This window comes from Sodiomyces alkalinus (assembly GCF_003711515.1).
Source record: "Sodiomyces alkalinus F11 unplaced genomic scaffold SODALscaffold_9, whole genome shotgun sequence".
Taxonomy (NCBI): domain Eukaryota; kingdom Fungi; phylum Ascomycota; class Sordariomycetes; order Glomerellales; family Plectosphaerellaceae; genus Sodiomyces; species Sodiomyces alkalinus.
Window position 1 is genome coordinate 1,027,740 of NW_021167087.1, and position 13,136 is coordinate 1,040,875.

The 13,136-nt window shown below is 57.4% G+C and overlaps 4 protein-coding genes across 4 annotated transcripts; 1 reads left to right on the forward strand and 3 right to left on the reverse strand.

Annotated features, from left to right (window-relative positions):
• Positions 1 to 285: 285 nt before the first annotated feature.
• Positions 286 to 1,126, reverse strand: SODALDRAFT_325737 (hypothetical protein; the record flags this gene model as incomplete). Its single annotated transcript, XM_028610011.1, has 3 exons — positions 286 to 682; positions 887 to 976; positions 1,059 to 1,126. 3 exons carry the CDS (start codon positions 1,124 to 1,126, stop codon positions 286 to 288), a joined length of 555 nt encoding a protein of 184 aa, XP_028464199.1.
• A 1,740-nt stretch (positions 1,127 to 2,866) lies between these two features.
• SODALDRAFT_218731 (hypothetical protein) lies at positions 2,867 to 6,874 on the forward strand. The gene is made up of 2 exons (XM_028607320.1): positions 2,867 to 2,895; positions 3,129 to 6,874. Exon 2 carries the CDS (start codon positions 3,201 to 3,203, stop codon positions 6,738 to 6,740), a length of 3,540 nt encoding a protein of 1,179 aa, XP_028464200.1. The 5' UTR covers positions 2,867 to 2,895; positions 3,129 to 3,200; the 3' UTR covers positions 6,741 to 6,874.
• Positions 6,875 to 7,373: 499 nt separating this feature from the next.
• SODALDRAFT_335496 (stress protein ORP150) lies at positions 7,374 to 10,780 on the reverse strand. The gene has a single exon (XM_028612471.1). It carries the CDS (start codon positions 10,465 to 10,467, stop codon positions 7,453 to 7,455), a length of 3,015 nt encoding a protein of 1,004 aa, XP_028464201.1. The 5' UTR covers positions 10,468 to 10,780; the 3' UTR covers positions 7,374 to 7,452.
• Positions 10,781 to 11,470: 690 nt separating this feature from the next.
• SODALDRAFT_362196 (hypothetical protein) lies at positions 11,471 to 12,512 on the reverse strand (the record flags this gene model as incomplete). Its single annotated transcript, XM_028614436.1, has 4 exons — positions 11,471 to 11,562; positions 11,634 to 11,723; positions 11,831 to 11,954; positions 12,240 to 12,512. The coding sequence occupies 4 exons, from the start codon at positions 12,510 to 12,512 to the stop codon at positions 11,471 to 11,473; spliced, it is 579 nt and encodes a 192-aa protein (XP_028464202.1).
• Between the last annotated feature and the right edge of the window lie 624 nt (positions 12,513 to 13,136).

A 13,136-nucleotide genomic window follows, 5' to 3' on the forward strand; every position in this document is an offset into this window, starting at 1 on the left:
GATCTCAGAGGCAGGGTTGGATTCATTCGTTGATTTGTTCGATCATGCATTGTCGCGGTCGCCGTCTGGTGAAGCGGGGAGAGGGAAAAAGTCAGCGTGTCTGGTTTCCAAGCCGGGTCTCTCTCTGAAAATACGAAGGGATAGCTTTGTTGTTCGATGGAGAACATGAGACGTGAGAGGACAAAACACATGATGGACGATGACGGGAAAAGGTGGACGAGATACAGGAGCGCGTAGGAGCAAAGAGGCAAGTGATCGCGTGGTACGGGTGCACGGCTCAACGATTCAACGCGTCAACGGCTCGGAGGGTGGAATGACAGGGCAAAGGGGGAAATGATCGTCAAGGTCGTCCTTGCCGACAAAATGGTATTCACCTTCGCTGGCGGTGGGAGTGGGTGGCATGTTGGCCGAGGACGGAGCGGGAGGCTGGTTTTGACGCGCCGTACCTGGACGTGATCTCGGCTTGTCCGCGGGGACGGAGGAGTCATCTTTCGGGGGCGGCGGGGGTGGTTGGGCCTGGGCTCCATCGTTGGCCCGGTTGGCGGTCGGGTCGGCGTCGGCGGTCGGCAGGGCTGGACGAGGGTGGCCGATGATGGAGCCGCGCTTCAGTCTCTGCTCCATCTCGCGGATGCGGCGTTCGAGGGCCTCGAGTTCGGTCTCTTGCGATTTGACATTTTTCTTCCTGGGTGAGGGGGGAGGGGAGAGTTAACGGGCGGTGGACGAGCGATGAGATAAAGAAGGACAGAAAAACAAATTGAACCAGTAGCATAAGAAATCAAAGACAAGCAGAGGAAGAAAAAAAAGGAAGAAAAAAGAAACGAAAAAACAAGGCCGTGTTGGACCGTAGAGGGACATGGAGGGATTCGTTCATATCGAGCATACGCACCTTTCGCCGAGCCTCTCGTCGAGATCATTGACACTGTTCTCGATGCGGAAAATATCCCCGAGCTCCTGGGAAAAAGACCGAGCGAGGGTTCTAAAGGACGGGAAATATCGAGTCAGTGGACGTGTATCTCATGCCGAACGGGTTCGAATGCTTCATCTCCTGCGGGACGTACGATTGGGGACGACGGCCGTTGGGCTGCCAGTCGCGATCAAGTTCCTCGTCGGTCATGTTCTGGGACATATTGTCGGGGGAGCTCGAGATGGCTGATGGTACAGGAGGCTATTTTGTTTATTTCGTTTTGTAGGTGAGTTGTTTGAAGAGGAAGAGCCGCCAGTCGGTGAGATCAAAGAGTGAGGAGAGGAATGATTATTTCGGCACAGACGAGAAAGCTTCGTGCAACGGAGTAAGAATGTTATGTTGATTAGAAGGTGGATGTTGATTGAAGGTAGATAGATTGGAGATCGGGGTTGGACGGCGGACGATCGGTTGATAAAAAAGGGGTCACCAAAGGGGAGAAAGGAAAGGGGAAGGCTTGCAGTGGGGTCCAGGGGGAGGGGGACAGGACAGGACAAAAGGCAGCAGAGCAGTGGAATGAGAATTCCTCGAGATTATTGGAGTCCTCGAACCCCGGCCTCCAACGTACAGTGATTACACTACAGTGATTGTCACTGGGGACTGGGAGAGCTCGCACCCCACTAGAGGCGATGAATGGCGGGGACGATAAATCACCTGGCCGGGCCCCTTGTCGAGTCTTCTGAGTCTTTTGAGACAGATTACGGTCAGTTGAGCCAAGGAGCAGAGTGGTTGGTTGTCCGGACAGGAGTATGGAGGAGATGTCAGGTCAGGGAGAGAAAGGCATCAACAGGTGATTTCTGGCATGCGGATGCCGAATATCCATGAGGTTATTCTGCTTTCGATTCGGACTTTAGCCCTCGTGATAATGATTTGATTGCTTGCGTTGGCTTTGCTTCCCTTGGCCGGGTCGAATTCGAATGCAGCCATGTCTTAATTACCCGCCGCCAATAGCCACCTAACCAAACGAACCTAACGGACTTGGACAGGACAGGGGATGCGCAAGCGGATCTACGCCTCACCATTCGTTATTCGTTATTACCGCTAATTAATCATCCTCATGTAGATCTCCCCACAGCATCGGGATGGAGGATTAATTAGCACTAGCCACCGCTATCCACTTTATGCAATCTCGTCCTCGGCCTTGGCGCGGCTGAGATTTGATCCCCAAAAGAAAGAAACAAGAACAAGAACAAGAACAAGAAGAAGAAGAAGAAGAAGAAGAAGAAGAAGAAGAAGAAGAAGCTTGATCGAATCGAAAAAGACGCAGCGGCGCATCACGAGATCATCAGCACATGTCCATCGAGAATGCCGGTCAGGGGGTTATACGGTCCAGAATAGAGTCACCCATCTCAAAATTATCACGAGGGCTTTTCTCGTTGACATGACAGTGGAACGTGCCATTGTCATAGGTATCCATCCCGTCTGTGGAAAAGGGAGGCTTGCTGCTATCCATAATATGACAATAAGAGATATTTTTCATTGCATAATGTGACATTCTCATGTACCGGGCTCGGCGTCTCGGCTTCCTTTTTTTCCGCTTTCGCCAGGACGAACCCCAGGGAGGGAAAGCCTTCACTTTCACTGTTCATTCCTTCTTCCCTCTCTCGAGCTCTACTCGTTAATTACTTCGTACAACAACACCTCGACAACACCTCGCCCTTCCCCGTCTCAGCCACCTCAGCTCCGCGATCCATCGAACTCACCTAGGTCCGAACCTACCGCAGCCTGTGCACGAAATATCTGGTCATTTCGTATTGTCTTGCCCATTGTCGACCGCCAACCCATCGACGATTCTCCCGAATAGCCTCAATTGATCGATCGACGCTTCAACATCCCAGCAAAAGTCCAAAGAAGCCATCGACGTCCTTTCCATCCACTTGTTGGGATCCATTGCGCAACAAAATCACAGAGTAGATGCGTCTCTATTATTTGCGGTAGGTGGCTCCATTCCCTCATCAAAGGAGGTACCCCGACCCTGGCCTCTTGTCTTCTGCTCCCAGGCCGAGGCCGCCTGCGATGCTATATTCCCCACAACAACTTTCCACCAGAACCCACTGCTGCAGCGGGGATCGACCTCCCACAATCTCTCATCCTTATTCCTTCCCTCCGCTCCCCCTTCCGTACAGTCGTCCACCTAGTTCTAACCCGTCCTCGCCGCCCTCACAAGACCGTGGCGCCCATCCATCTCCTCCCGAGGCCCGGCGGCCCTTTCGAGCGCTGGCGCAAACGATTCTGGGGCATGAATTTCGACGCCTACCTTCCCGTCGAATCCTACCTCCTCTTTAGGGTTGTCGCCACTCATGGCGTCGACACCGCCGGTTTCACCGCCGCCTCGCGTGAGCTGACCAACAACGACCACGTCAAGTCGGAACCCACGTACGACCCTACCCGCCTCACCCCGGACGCCCTCCGCGAACTATTCATCTACCACATTCGGGAAGAGTATGCCGACCTCACCTGTCCCGCCGGGAGACCCCCTCCTCCCCAGCTGCCGCCCATCCCGCACCGCGAGTTGATCCTCGATAACTTCCACAAGATCATCGCCCTCGTCGACAGGCTCTGGGAAAGATACCGATCTGGAATTCTTGCCTCCATTCACCAAGATGAGCGGAAGTATTTCGACCTTCAAGCAGAAATTGAGCAGTTAGAAAAGGACGAGCGCCAGGCGCTGGAACCCAAGGCCGAAGCCGAACTGGTGAAGCAACGAGCAGGACCGGACGCCGCGAAGGAGAAGCAGGTGCCCCTTCAAGATGGCATACCGTCTACCGAGACTGAACCTGGTCGACCTCCAGCCCAGCCTCCCGTCCAGGCGTCCACGCAGCCTCCAGCTCAACCTCAACCTCAACCCCCGTCTCAGGGCCGACCAACGCCATCTCGCATCCAGACACCCGCTCCACCTCAACTTCCGGCACAACCCCAGACAGCCCCGTCCCATGCTGCCGTGACCACGCCCCTCTCCACTCCGAGCCCCGTCCCGACGACCGCACCGCCCGTCGCGCCTTCTCCTGCTGAACGTCCTACACACTCACCTGTGCCGACTCCCGTACCCGCCGCAACCTCTACACCCGGTAAACCTTCGCCAAAGCCCGCACAACAAACCATCCCCGAGGCGCTGCCCGTCGTCTCATCTGCCGCCTCTTTCCAACCGCCGTCTACTGCGCCGCCGACCCAGGTACCCCAGGCTGTTCCGCCGCCTGCCAGGCCTCAACATCTTCCTCTGAAGCCAACCGCCGCGGCGAACGGCTCCGCATCGAGTCCCGTGCTTCAGCCCCCTGTCGGCGCCGGCCAACCGCCGTCCCGAGGCCTCCAGTCGGCCTCACCCGTGCCGTTGCCCGCCGTATCCCCGCGACCCGATGCTTCCGGAAAACCGAGGACACCAGGGCCATCGGCGCCGGCGGGGCCACCGCCCTCTGCGCCGACACCTACAACGCTCAAATGGGAGAAGCCATACCAGCCTCCGGCACCCTCAAATGCTCAGGCCCAGGTCGCAGCTCGCGCTGCAATGGCAACCACCCACCCGGCCAGCAGCGCCCCCGCGACGCCCCAACCACAGCAGCCGTCGCAATGGTATCCTCAGTCGACTGGTCAACAGCCAGCACAACCTCATCTTCAGCCTCATCTTCAGCCTCAACCTCAGCAGCAGCAGCAGCAGCAGTCTCAACAGCAGCCTCCTCCACTGCAACCGCAGTCACAAATTCGACCTCCCCCACCTCCTCCTCCTCCGCAAGCACAAGGACAAAGACCCCCATCACAGCCCCAGCAGCCTGTCCTTGCTCCACCACAGGCGCCCAGTCAGCTAGCGGCACCTGGTCAAGCAGCTCCGACAAAGAGTGCCCCCGATCCCGGCGCAATTCAACCACCTCAGGTCCGGCCTGCATCCACAACTCCCGTTCCTCGTCCCGTCGTTCCCACCGCAAAAGTCCCAGCCCCTCAAGCTCAAGCTCAGACGCCCCATGTGCCGACTCCTACCCCCTCCGCTCAGCCACGGCCCATCGCCGCCGCTCCCTCTCCAGCACCGCTTACTCCTACACCTGCCGCAGCACCCCCAAGGCAAGCTGCGCTGCCGCAATCACAGCAGAAACGCCCACAGCAGCCCATTCTCGCCCCCCAGTATGCACAACAGCAGTTTACCCCTTCCCCCCTGGCTACCCAGACCCAACAACCTCTTGCCCATCCACAGCGGCCCGATGCGTCAAGACGCCCGAGTTCCCCTTATGTCAATCAACTACCGAGGCCCGCCCTTCCTCCTCGTCTCGCTTCGCAGCTCGCCAGTTCCTCTTCGCCTTCACAGAACACCCACACCATTTCCGGTCATGCAGCCCCCCAAACTCCGGCATCTGCTCCAACGCCGTCCTTTGTTTTGACCGGATCTGGGACTCGGTGGGCCCCCAACTCGACACCATCAACACCGCGGCCACTGGCTCAGGGTGCCGATGTCCCTAGTCCGGCGTTCGAGTCCCTGAGTCCAGTCCAGGTGCCGGCCAAACTCCCCGCTCCGTCACAGACCCAACCTCGGAGTCAGGTCAGCACGAAGATGGAGGCCCCCCAACAGAAAGAAACAAAGCCTTCGGCTCGAAGGGGACGGCCGCCACGTAGTGCGCAGAGAGATGGGGTTACGTCAGAGACGCCTTCGCGGATGCCAGCCTCCATGAGACGCCGCTCGGTGGCCTCTCCCCTGGACGAGCTGTCCATGGACGACCATCATCTGACGCCACACATCAAGGACGAAGTGGTGACGCCGCGGCGATCAGAAGAGACAGGTGATACGACAGCAGACGAAAGCATGCCGTCGCGGCGGTCAACACGCCCCTTGGCCACCCCGAGTGCGGGTGGTATGCAGTCACGCATGAGCCAAAAGCGAAAGCGACAATCTTCTTCTGCCGAGTTGTTGCCTCCCGCGCCCCCCTACACCCGACAACCGCAACCCTCCAAGCTCCAACCAGCGAGCAGGCCGACGCACGTCCTCTGGACGCGCCAGTTCGGGCGGATCAGCAGCTCGGCCCTGGACCAGATCAGCAGCCACCGGTGCGCCAACCAGTTCGCGAACCCGATCCGGGAGCGCGACGCGCCGGGGTACAAGAGCCTGATCCTCCAGCCGCAGGACATCAAGTCGATCCGGGCGGCCATGACGCACGGCAATCGCGCGGCGACGGAAGCCGCCAAGAACCTCGAGGGCGGCGACCCGGGCACGCCGACCGTGTGGCTGCCCGTCAGCGACGAGCTCCTGCCGCCCAGGTCGATCATCAACAGCGAGCAGCTGGAGCGGGAGCTCGTGCACATGTTCTCCAACGCCATCATGTATAACCTCGACCCGTACCGCGGCGTGGGGAACTCGTTCCTCAAGTCGGAGGCCGCGTCGGCGGGCCAGGGGCAGGGGCAGGGGCAGCAGCCGTCGACGTACCGCGTGGACGAGGACGCTGTGGTGCGCGACTCGCGTATTATGTTTGTCGAGGTGGAGAGGTTGCTCGGTGATTTACGCAACGCGGAGAGGGACCGTAGCGGGTTGCCTCCGTCGGCGAATGGTAGTGCCAGTGGTGGTGGCCACGGCAATGGCAATGGCAATGGCAGCGCCGGCTCCAGTGTCGGTGTCGGCGTCGGTGTCGGTGTCGGTGCTGGTGTCGGGGCCAACTTGCGGGCTACCGCCGCCGCTGCCACCACGCCTACACCGCGGAGACCTAGCACCCCGGCGGGGCAGGTGGTCGACGACGACGTGGATGAGCTGGCGGGCGATGGGGAGGGATCCGTGCTGAAGAGGAGGCGCATTGGTACACGTGCTTAGAAGCCACCTGAGATGTTGCGATCCGCATGCATGGTCGGATGGCGTGATTAGCGGTCTTGATTTGGTGTTTTACATTGCGAGTATACGGGCGGTTTGCGCAAGGGTTCAGGGGGGGTGTATCAAACATGGTGGTGTCTGTACGGCAAAAGGAGTTTGTTCATAGGTAATATTTGTAGCATTGTAGCGTAGGGAGGTGTCGGCGTCGGGTGGCATAGACGCTTACCCGTTCACTGGGGTGTACAGGTGAAGAAGGAAATAGTATAGCTCATTACTCACTATCTTCTGTAATGCCTTGGATGCCGGGAAGCAAGTGAGCTGAGTTCGTAGAGCGGCCCTTAGCTTGGTGTTGCCCTGAAATCGTCGCATTCTCTCTGCCCCTTGAATGGCACACTGGGGGAAGCTCGTCCATGAAGACGACGATAACAGGAAAGCTTCCCATTCGGTTGGCGTCGTAGTTTCTCAAGCATGGCTGGCAAAAAGCCCTCCCCATGTGCCTGTCGCCATTGCTGCCGTTGTGAGAACACACTCATCGAGGGAGCACCACCGGACCGGACCCGACATCATTGATCACACACTTTACCCAGCGCATCAGGACCGGTTGTCATTAAACATATCTTTCGTCTATCGTGCAGGTATATATATATATATATATATATATAGTTGGGTATGTACCTTTCTCTACTTAACATCCACTCTGCGCTCCGCTCTCCATCTACAGCTCATCCCGAGCCGGCTTCCCCTCCTGCTCCCGCTTGTTCTGGTCCTCCTGGATCTTCTTGATAATCTCCTGGAGCTGCTCATCACTCGGCCCCTCGCCGTTCTCCCCATGCTTAATAAAGTGCGACTCGCCACCCACATTGATCGTCACGCCCGCAGGCTTCTCCGATGTCGCCGTAGAAGTCGACGAGCTGGTCTTGGACTGCTTGGCACTCGCGCTGGAGCTCGACTTCTTGTTCTTCTTCTGGTAGTTCCTCACCCCCCTCATCACCAGATCCGCGCCCGCCTTGTCCAGCTGCTCGCGCTTCGCCGCGAGGTCCTTGATCAGGAGGACCGGGTCCGCGGTGGCGGGGAGCCCGGACTGTTTCGCCTCCATCTCCCGGAGCCACTTGGTCGTCTCGTCGTACAGCTTCTCGAGCTGGCCGACGTCCTCGCGCGTGTACAGCGGGGGGACGGGGCCCCGGACCTTGAGCACGTCCTCCATGCTGCGGATCACGGGTTCCTCGTCCTCCGCCTGGCTAGCACCGGTGACCCCGGGGGGCAGGGACGCCGTGGCGGAGGCCTCGGCGCTCTTCTTGGCGTGCCAGTCTTCGTACTCCTGGATCTCGTCGGTGGTCTTCTTGACAAAGGTCGCCGTCTCGTTCAGCGCGTCCTTCAGGGCCGTCACGAGCTCGGGTCGCTTTTCGGATTCTTCGCTCCTCTTCTGCACGCGCGTGGCCATGTCGTAGAGCTCCTTGTACTTCGCCTTCAGCTCGCTGCGCGGGGCGTCGGCGCCGTCGCCGTCGAGCCATTCGCCGGCCTCGCGGGACTTTTGCTCGAGCGTGGTGCGCTCGTCGTTGGTGCAGGCGGCCAAGAAGGACTCGTTCTCCAGGAGGTCGCGGACCTTGTAGGTGAAGCCCTCGAGCTGATTGAGGGCCTCTTCGGTCTGGACGCGCACCTTGTCGGAGGCCTCGAAGGCTTGGAGTCTGGTCTTGGACTTCTTGATGTCCTCCTTGGAGAGAGCCGGGGTGGCCTTCTCGACAGTTACCTTGACGGGAATGCTCACGAGCTCCCTCTTCGACGCGGGGCTCGCCTCGGCTTCGGCGCCTGAGGAGGTGGACGAGGTGGTTTCGTCCTCAGCAGAAGCCGAGCCGGTGGCAGATTCAGTGGCCGACGACGCGGACGCCTCGACGGGAGCGGGAGCCTCGGCACCCTCTGCATTCTCCGAGTCCTCTCCGTCGGTCAAGGGCTTCTGGTCCCTCTTCCCGAACCCGAAAAGGTTCTTGACGCCGTCCACGAAACTCTCGGGAACATCGGCTTCGCATTCCACCGCGGCCTTGGTGACCTCGACCTCGCCGTTTCCGGTGCCGAGCTTCACGGCGACCTTGAAGTGAATGTCGCCGTCGTTGCAGGCGTACTTCTCCTTGAGGGCGGCGACGGTGTCGGTCAGGTTCTTGGTGGAAAGGCGGCTGGTGTCGCGTTCCTCGCCGCTGACCTGCTGGTAGAACGTGACCTGGAAGTCCTCCAAGTGGTGGAAGGTGAGCTCCTTAGGGGCGGCGCCCTGAGGCGAGACAGCGGACCAGACTCTCTGGTGCTGCTCCTTGCCCTTGGCAGTGGTCCACCTCATACCGGACGGATACATGGCCCCCTCGGAGATGCGGATCTCCTTGACGCGGAAGCTCGGGCTCAGCTCGGCAGCGCGGAAGCCAGCACCGAAAACGGCCGACTCGTCCGAGTTGACGTTGGTGCGGATCTTGTCGGCCACGCCGTCAATCTCCTTGAGCTGCTTCTGGACAAAAGGCGTACGAGTCGCGCCGCCGTTGAGAATGACGCTGTCCATGTCGGAAATGTCGAGCTGGGCCATCTTGAGAGCATCCTGGATCACCGAGTTGACACGCGCGGCATGTCCCTCGGCCATGGCTTCGAAGTCGGCACGAGTGATCTGATACTTGAAGTCGACATCCTCGTGAAGAGACTCGAAGCTTCCCTGCGTGTTGGTGTTGGCGCTGAGAATGTGGCGAAGCCTCTCGGCCTCCTTGGTCAGCTTGGCAATCGTCCGGCCGTTGGTCTTGACGCTGTCGGCTTGGATGGACAGCTTCTGGGCCGGCTGGGAGGCGACAAACTGCGACACCATGTCGTCGATGATGAGGGAGTTGAGGGCGTCACCGCCCAGGGTGCGATCCCAACCAGCCCCGAGGACGGCGACTTCTTGGACAGTCCTGTTCAGCTTGGCCACGTCCTTGACGGTGCGGCTCTGGAACCTCATGACGGTGGCCTTGGCGGAACCCGCGCCCATGTCGAAGACCATGTGGTACTCGGGCTTGTGGCCGTCGTCGATGTTGGGGAAGTACCGGGTGGTGGCGTAGTTCAGGCCGACGGCCAGGCCATCGCTGATGAGGCTGAGGACCTTGAGGCCGGCCAGCTCGGCGGCCAGTTCGAGCGCGCGCCTCTCCTCGACGGTGAAGTAGGGGGGGACGGTGAGGACGATGGACTGGACCGAGAAGCCATCGCCAGCGGCGGCCTCGGCGTTCTTCCGAATGTTTTGCAGTTCCATGGCCAGGAGCTCCTCGACCATCCAGGCGTCCTCTTCGGCGGTGAACGCCTTGCTCTTGAAAGCAGCCGTTCCTCGGACGGCATCGGTCTCGAGCTGCAGACCCGGGTGGCGGGCGGTATACTCTTGCACAATGGCGTGGTCGACGGGGAGACCGAGGAGGTGCTTCAGGTTGGGGTACACGTCGGCGGGGAAGCGGGCGGCGAGCGACAAGGCGTCGGAGCCGTAGAGCCGCTCGGGGAAGCGGGAGGCATGTTGGGCACTTCGAGAGGGCTTGAAGGCGACGGTTGAGGCTTCTTTTCTCCGGGCGTCCTTGGTGAGGACGATCTCGAGAGGAATGCCGGGCTTGACGAGGGCAGCTGTGATGTATTCGGTCCCCAGGTCAATACCAAGGACTGCCGAGACGGCAAAGACGTGCGTCGCAAAGAGAAGGACGCAGCTTAATAGGAGCGTCAATGGCGATGGCCGTAGACGCATCATGGTGAACCGTTCCTGACGATATGGGCTCGATGGCGCCCGAGAGGAATTTGAGGGAAGGAAGTGGAAGACCGCAGTATTGGGATAATGGAGGGGTTATGTGCGTGGTAAGTTGAAGAAGGGGAGGGGGATATATATGGAGATGGAGGGGGAAGAAGAGTTAGAGAGACATTGAGGTTTGTTGATGTTGAGAGAAACCTCGTAAAAGAAATCAGTAAGGAAGAAGAGTGGAAGACACCCAGTGTCGAAGGCAGTGCTTAATCGTGGGTGATTATGAAGGTGGCCAGATTGAAGAGGACAAGTTGCAGTGGGAGAGCTTGGTCAAGGATTCGTGGCTTTAGCTCACCGTTCACGATGCAAGGCTAACCAAAAAAAGGCTGCTTAGTCAGTCGTTAACGTTAAGCCGTTTGCATTCGTTGATTGGTCTATCGGTCTCGGTAGATGGCGGTCAAACCTTATCGATAGCGCACGAGTCTGGGAGCCCTGTTCCTTTTACCTTAGTCATCAAACCCTTGAAGAGAATCGGTCGGCGTCTATCCGTATCTGTCCAATTTCGGCCTCATTAAAGACCAAACTTGGAGCGATGGAACCGGAGGCATGTCGGCTTGTCTAGTCTGTACTACAGAATACAGAACAATACACTGCATAATCGTATCTCGATTTTATTTCCCTTTTCTTTCTTCTTTCTCCCCATTATCTCTCTAATGTTTGATTTTTCACTTTCTCACTCAACACTGTTAAAATCTTCGACTCGGCCGACAACGTCGGAAAACCTGAGTTTCCCCCCCCCCACGAGCTCACATGATCGTGGGGCTGAGCAAAAGGGTCTCTATTTTGGGAGTTATGCATTATTGGGCGCTCCGACCATAAATGCATCCAACACAAAATAATTCACTTGAGACGCTCTGACTCGTTCGTCGAGGTATTCGTAATTCGTCGTTTGCTTTGGTTTGACCGTTCCCGGACATGTTGGCAGCCATTTATAAAACCGACCGGCCGGATCGACTCAGCGGCCGCATGTGGTGGTGCGTGGGGTAAGCGCTTCTAGAACGGCTATGGTCTTGAGGAGAACAATGTACCAAACCGGCATGGCATGGCCTAACGGAGGACAATGAACCATGGTCGAAGCACCATCTGCCTGTGTCTAATAAACCACCTAAGGTACCTACCTACCTGTGTTGTTTGCTTGAGATGTTCTGTATGTTTCTCCATCCCAAACCACAAATTGACCTGAAGATCCTCCAGCCGTGGGCTTGGGTCTTTCGGTGCATAAGGTAGGTAGGTAAGGTAGGGAGTAAATCCGAAGTACCTTACCTTTCGTTGTCATTACTCATTCCGATGTACCCCGTACCCGAACGAGGCTAACCAACCGTAAGCCTCGGTAGGTCGATGCAAGGGGCCTGGGCCGTCTCGTTGGGCCGTTTCACTGGGCCGACGGCGCAATGCTGCTGCAGATCTCCAGGCCGCCCCAGTCCGAGATCCCAGATCTCCTAATTGGAAAACAAAACGAAAAGAAGAAAGAGAACGGCAAGGCAAGTTTATATGTTGGAGTCAATTTAACAAAGGAAACACCCTCTATGATGAATATATAAAAAAAGAAATAAAAAAAGACGAAAAGGAGCAAATTCCACTTCGCTTTCTCCTTATTTGTTTCATAAAAAAATGGTTTTATGTTCACCTTACAGTCCAAAGTTTAGTTTAGGCGTTGTGTCCAACAAAGGATCATATGATAGCAAGTTGGTGGCTTTAATATGTACCCAGTACTACATTTCGACCAGATTTATATGGGTGTTTAAAGGTTGCAGAAACTTCTGGTGCGCCTGCCACTTCTGCTCTTTAGCCTTGTGCCGAGATAACTCGGTGCGGGAAGGCACGAGGGACGCAGTACGGAGTACAAAGTACCTGCCTGCCTGCCTGCCTGCCTGCACATCACATAAGTAATTTGGCGAAGAACATGAAGACGGGCAGAATTCCAAGTTGGGATCAGCCAACTTGAACCGAAATCGTCGTGCCACTTCCTCTTTCTCGTGTTCTTCTCTCCCCTTCATCCTTCATCTTCACTCCCCCATTCCCTCTTCTATTATTCCCCCTCCGCCAGGTGCAGCTCCAACACACTTCCCTCCCACTTACCTCTACTGTCCAGATATACCGACTACCTTATTTTGACTTGATCGATTCTTTCTATTTTGTCTCATTTTATTTTATTTTATTTTTCATCTCTTTTTAACGCCATCATTTCCCTTCCGTCTTCCCTCTGCGACCGGTCTTCGTCCTCTTCGTTTTGACTTCGTCCCTTTTGTTCAATTCTCCGTCTCTCCTTCGCATACCCTTTTACCCCGACCGACCGACAGACCCGACGGTGAACCCACAAGACAAGACAGCACTAGAAAAATCCCACTATCGGTGATTACGGATAGTCGCCCCCCCCAGTCAACCGGCTCCGAAGGAACCGACGAACCATCCACACCATCCTTGCATGCACCTCAGCGTCTAAGGTCTAAGGGAAATACCTCGTAGGACACCACATCCACCCGCCCTCCTCGCGCCGTGCGGCTCCTTCACCTCGATCTTCATCCTATCGCGATATTCGAAGACTTCTTTGCCCCGCCACTCAGCCATGCCCGGCTGGCCCACGAATGATCCGGAAGAATACCCGGTCCCTTTTGACGCGT

Bases quoted from the DNA above. Each gene is read 5' to 3' on its own strand.
- SODALDRAFT_218731 (XM_028607320.1), top strand. From the start codon at position 3,201: ATGAATTTCGACGCCTACCTTCCCGTCGAATCCTACCTCCTCTTTAGG.
- SODALDRAFT_335496 (XM_028612471.1), bottom strand. From the start codon at position 10,467: ATGATGCGTCTACGGCCATCGCCATTGACGCTCCTATTAAGCTGCGTC.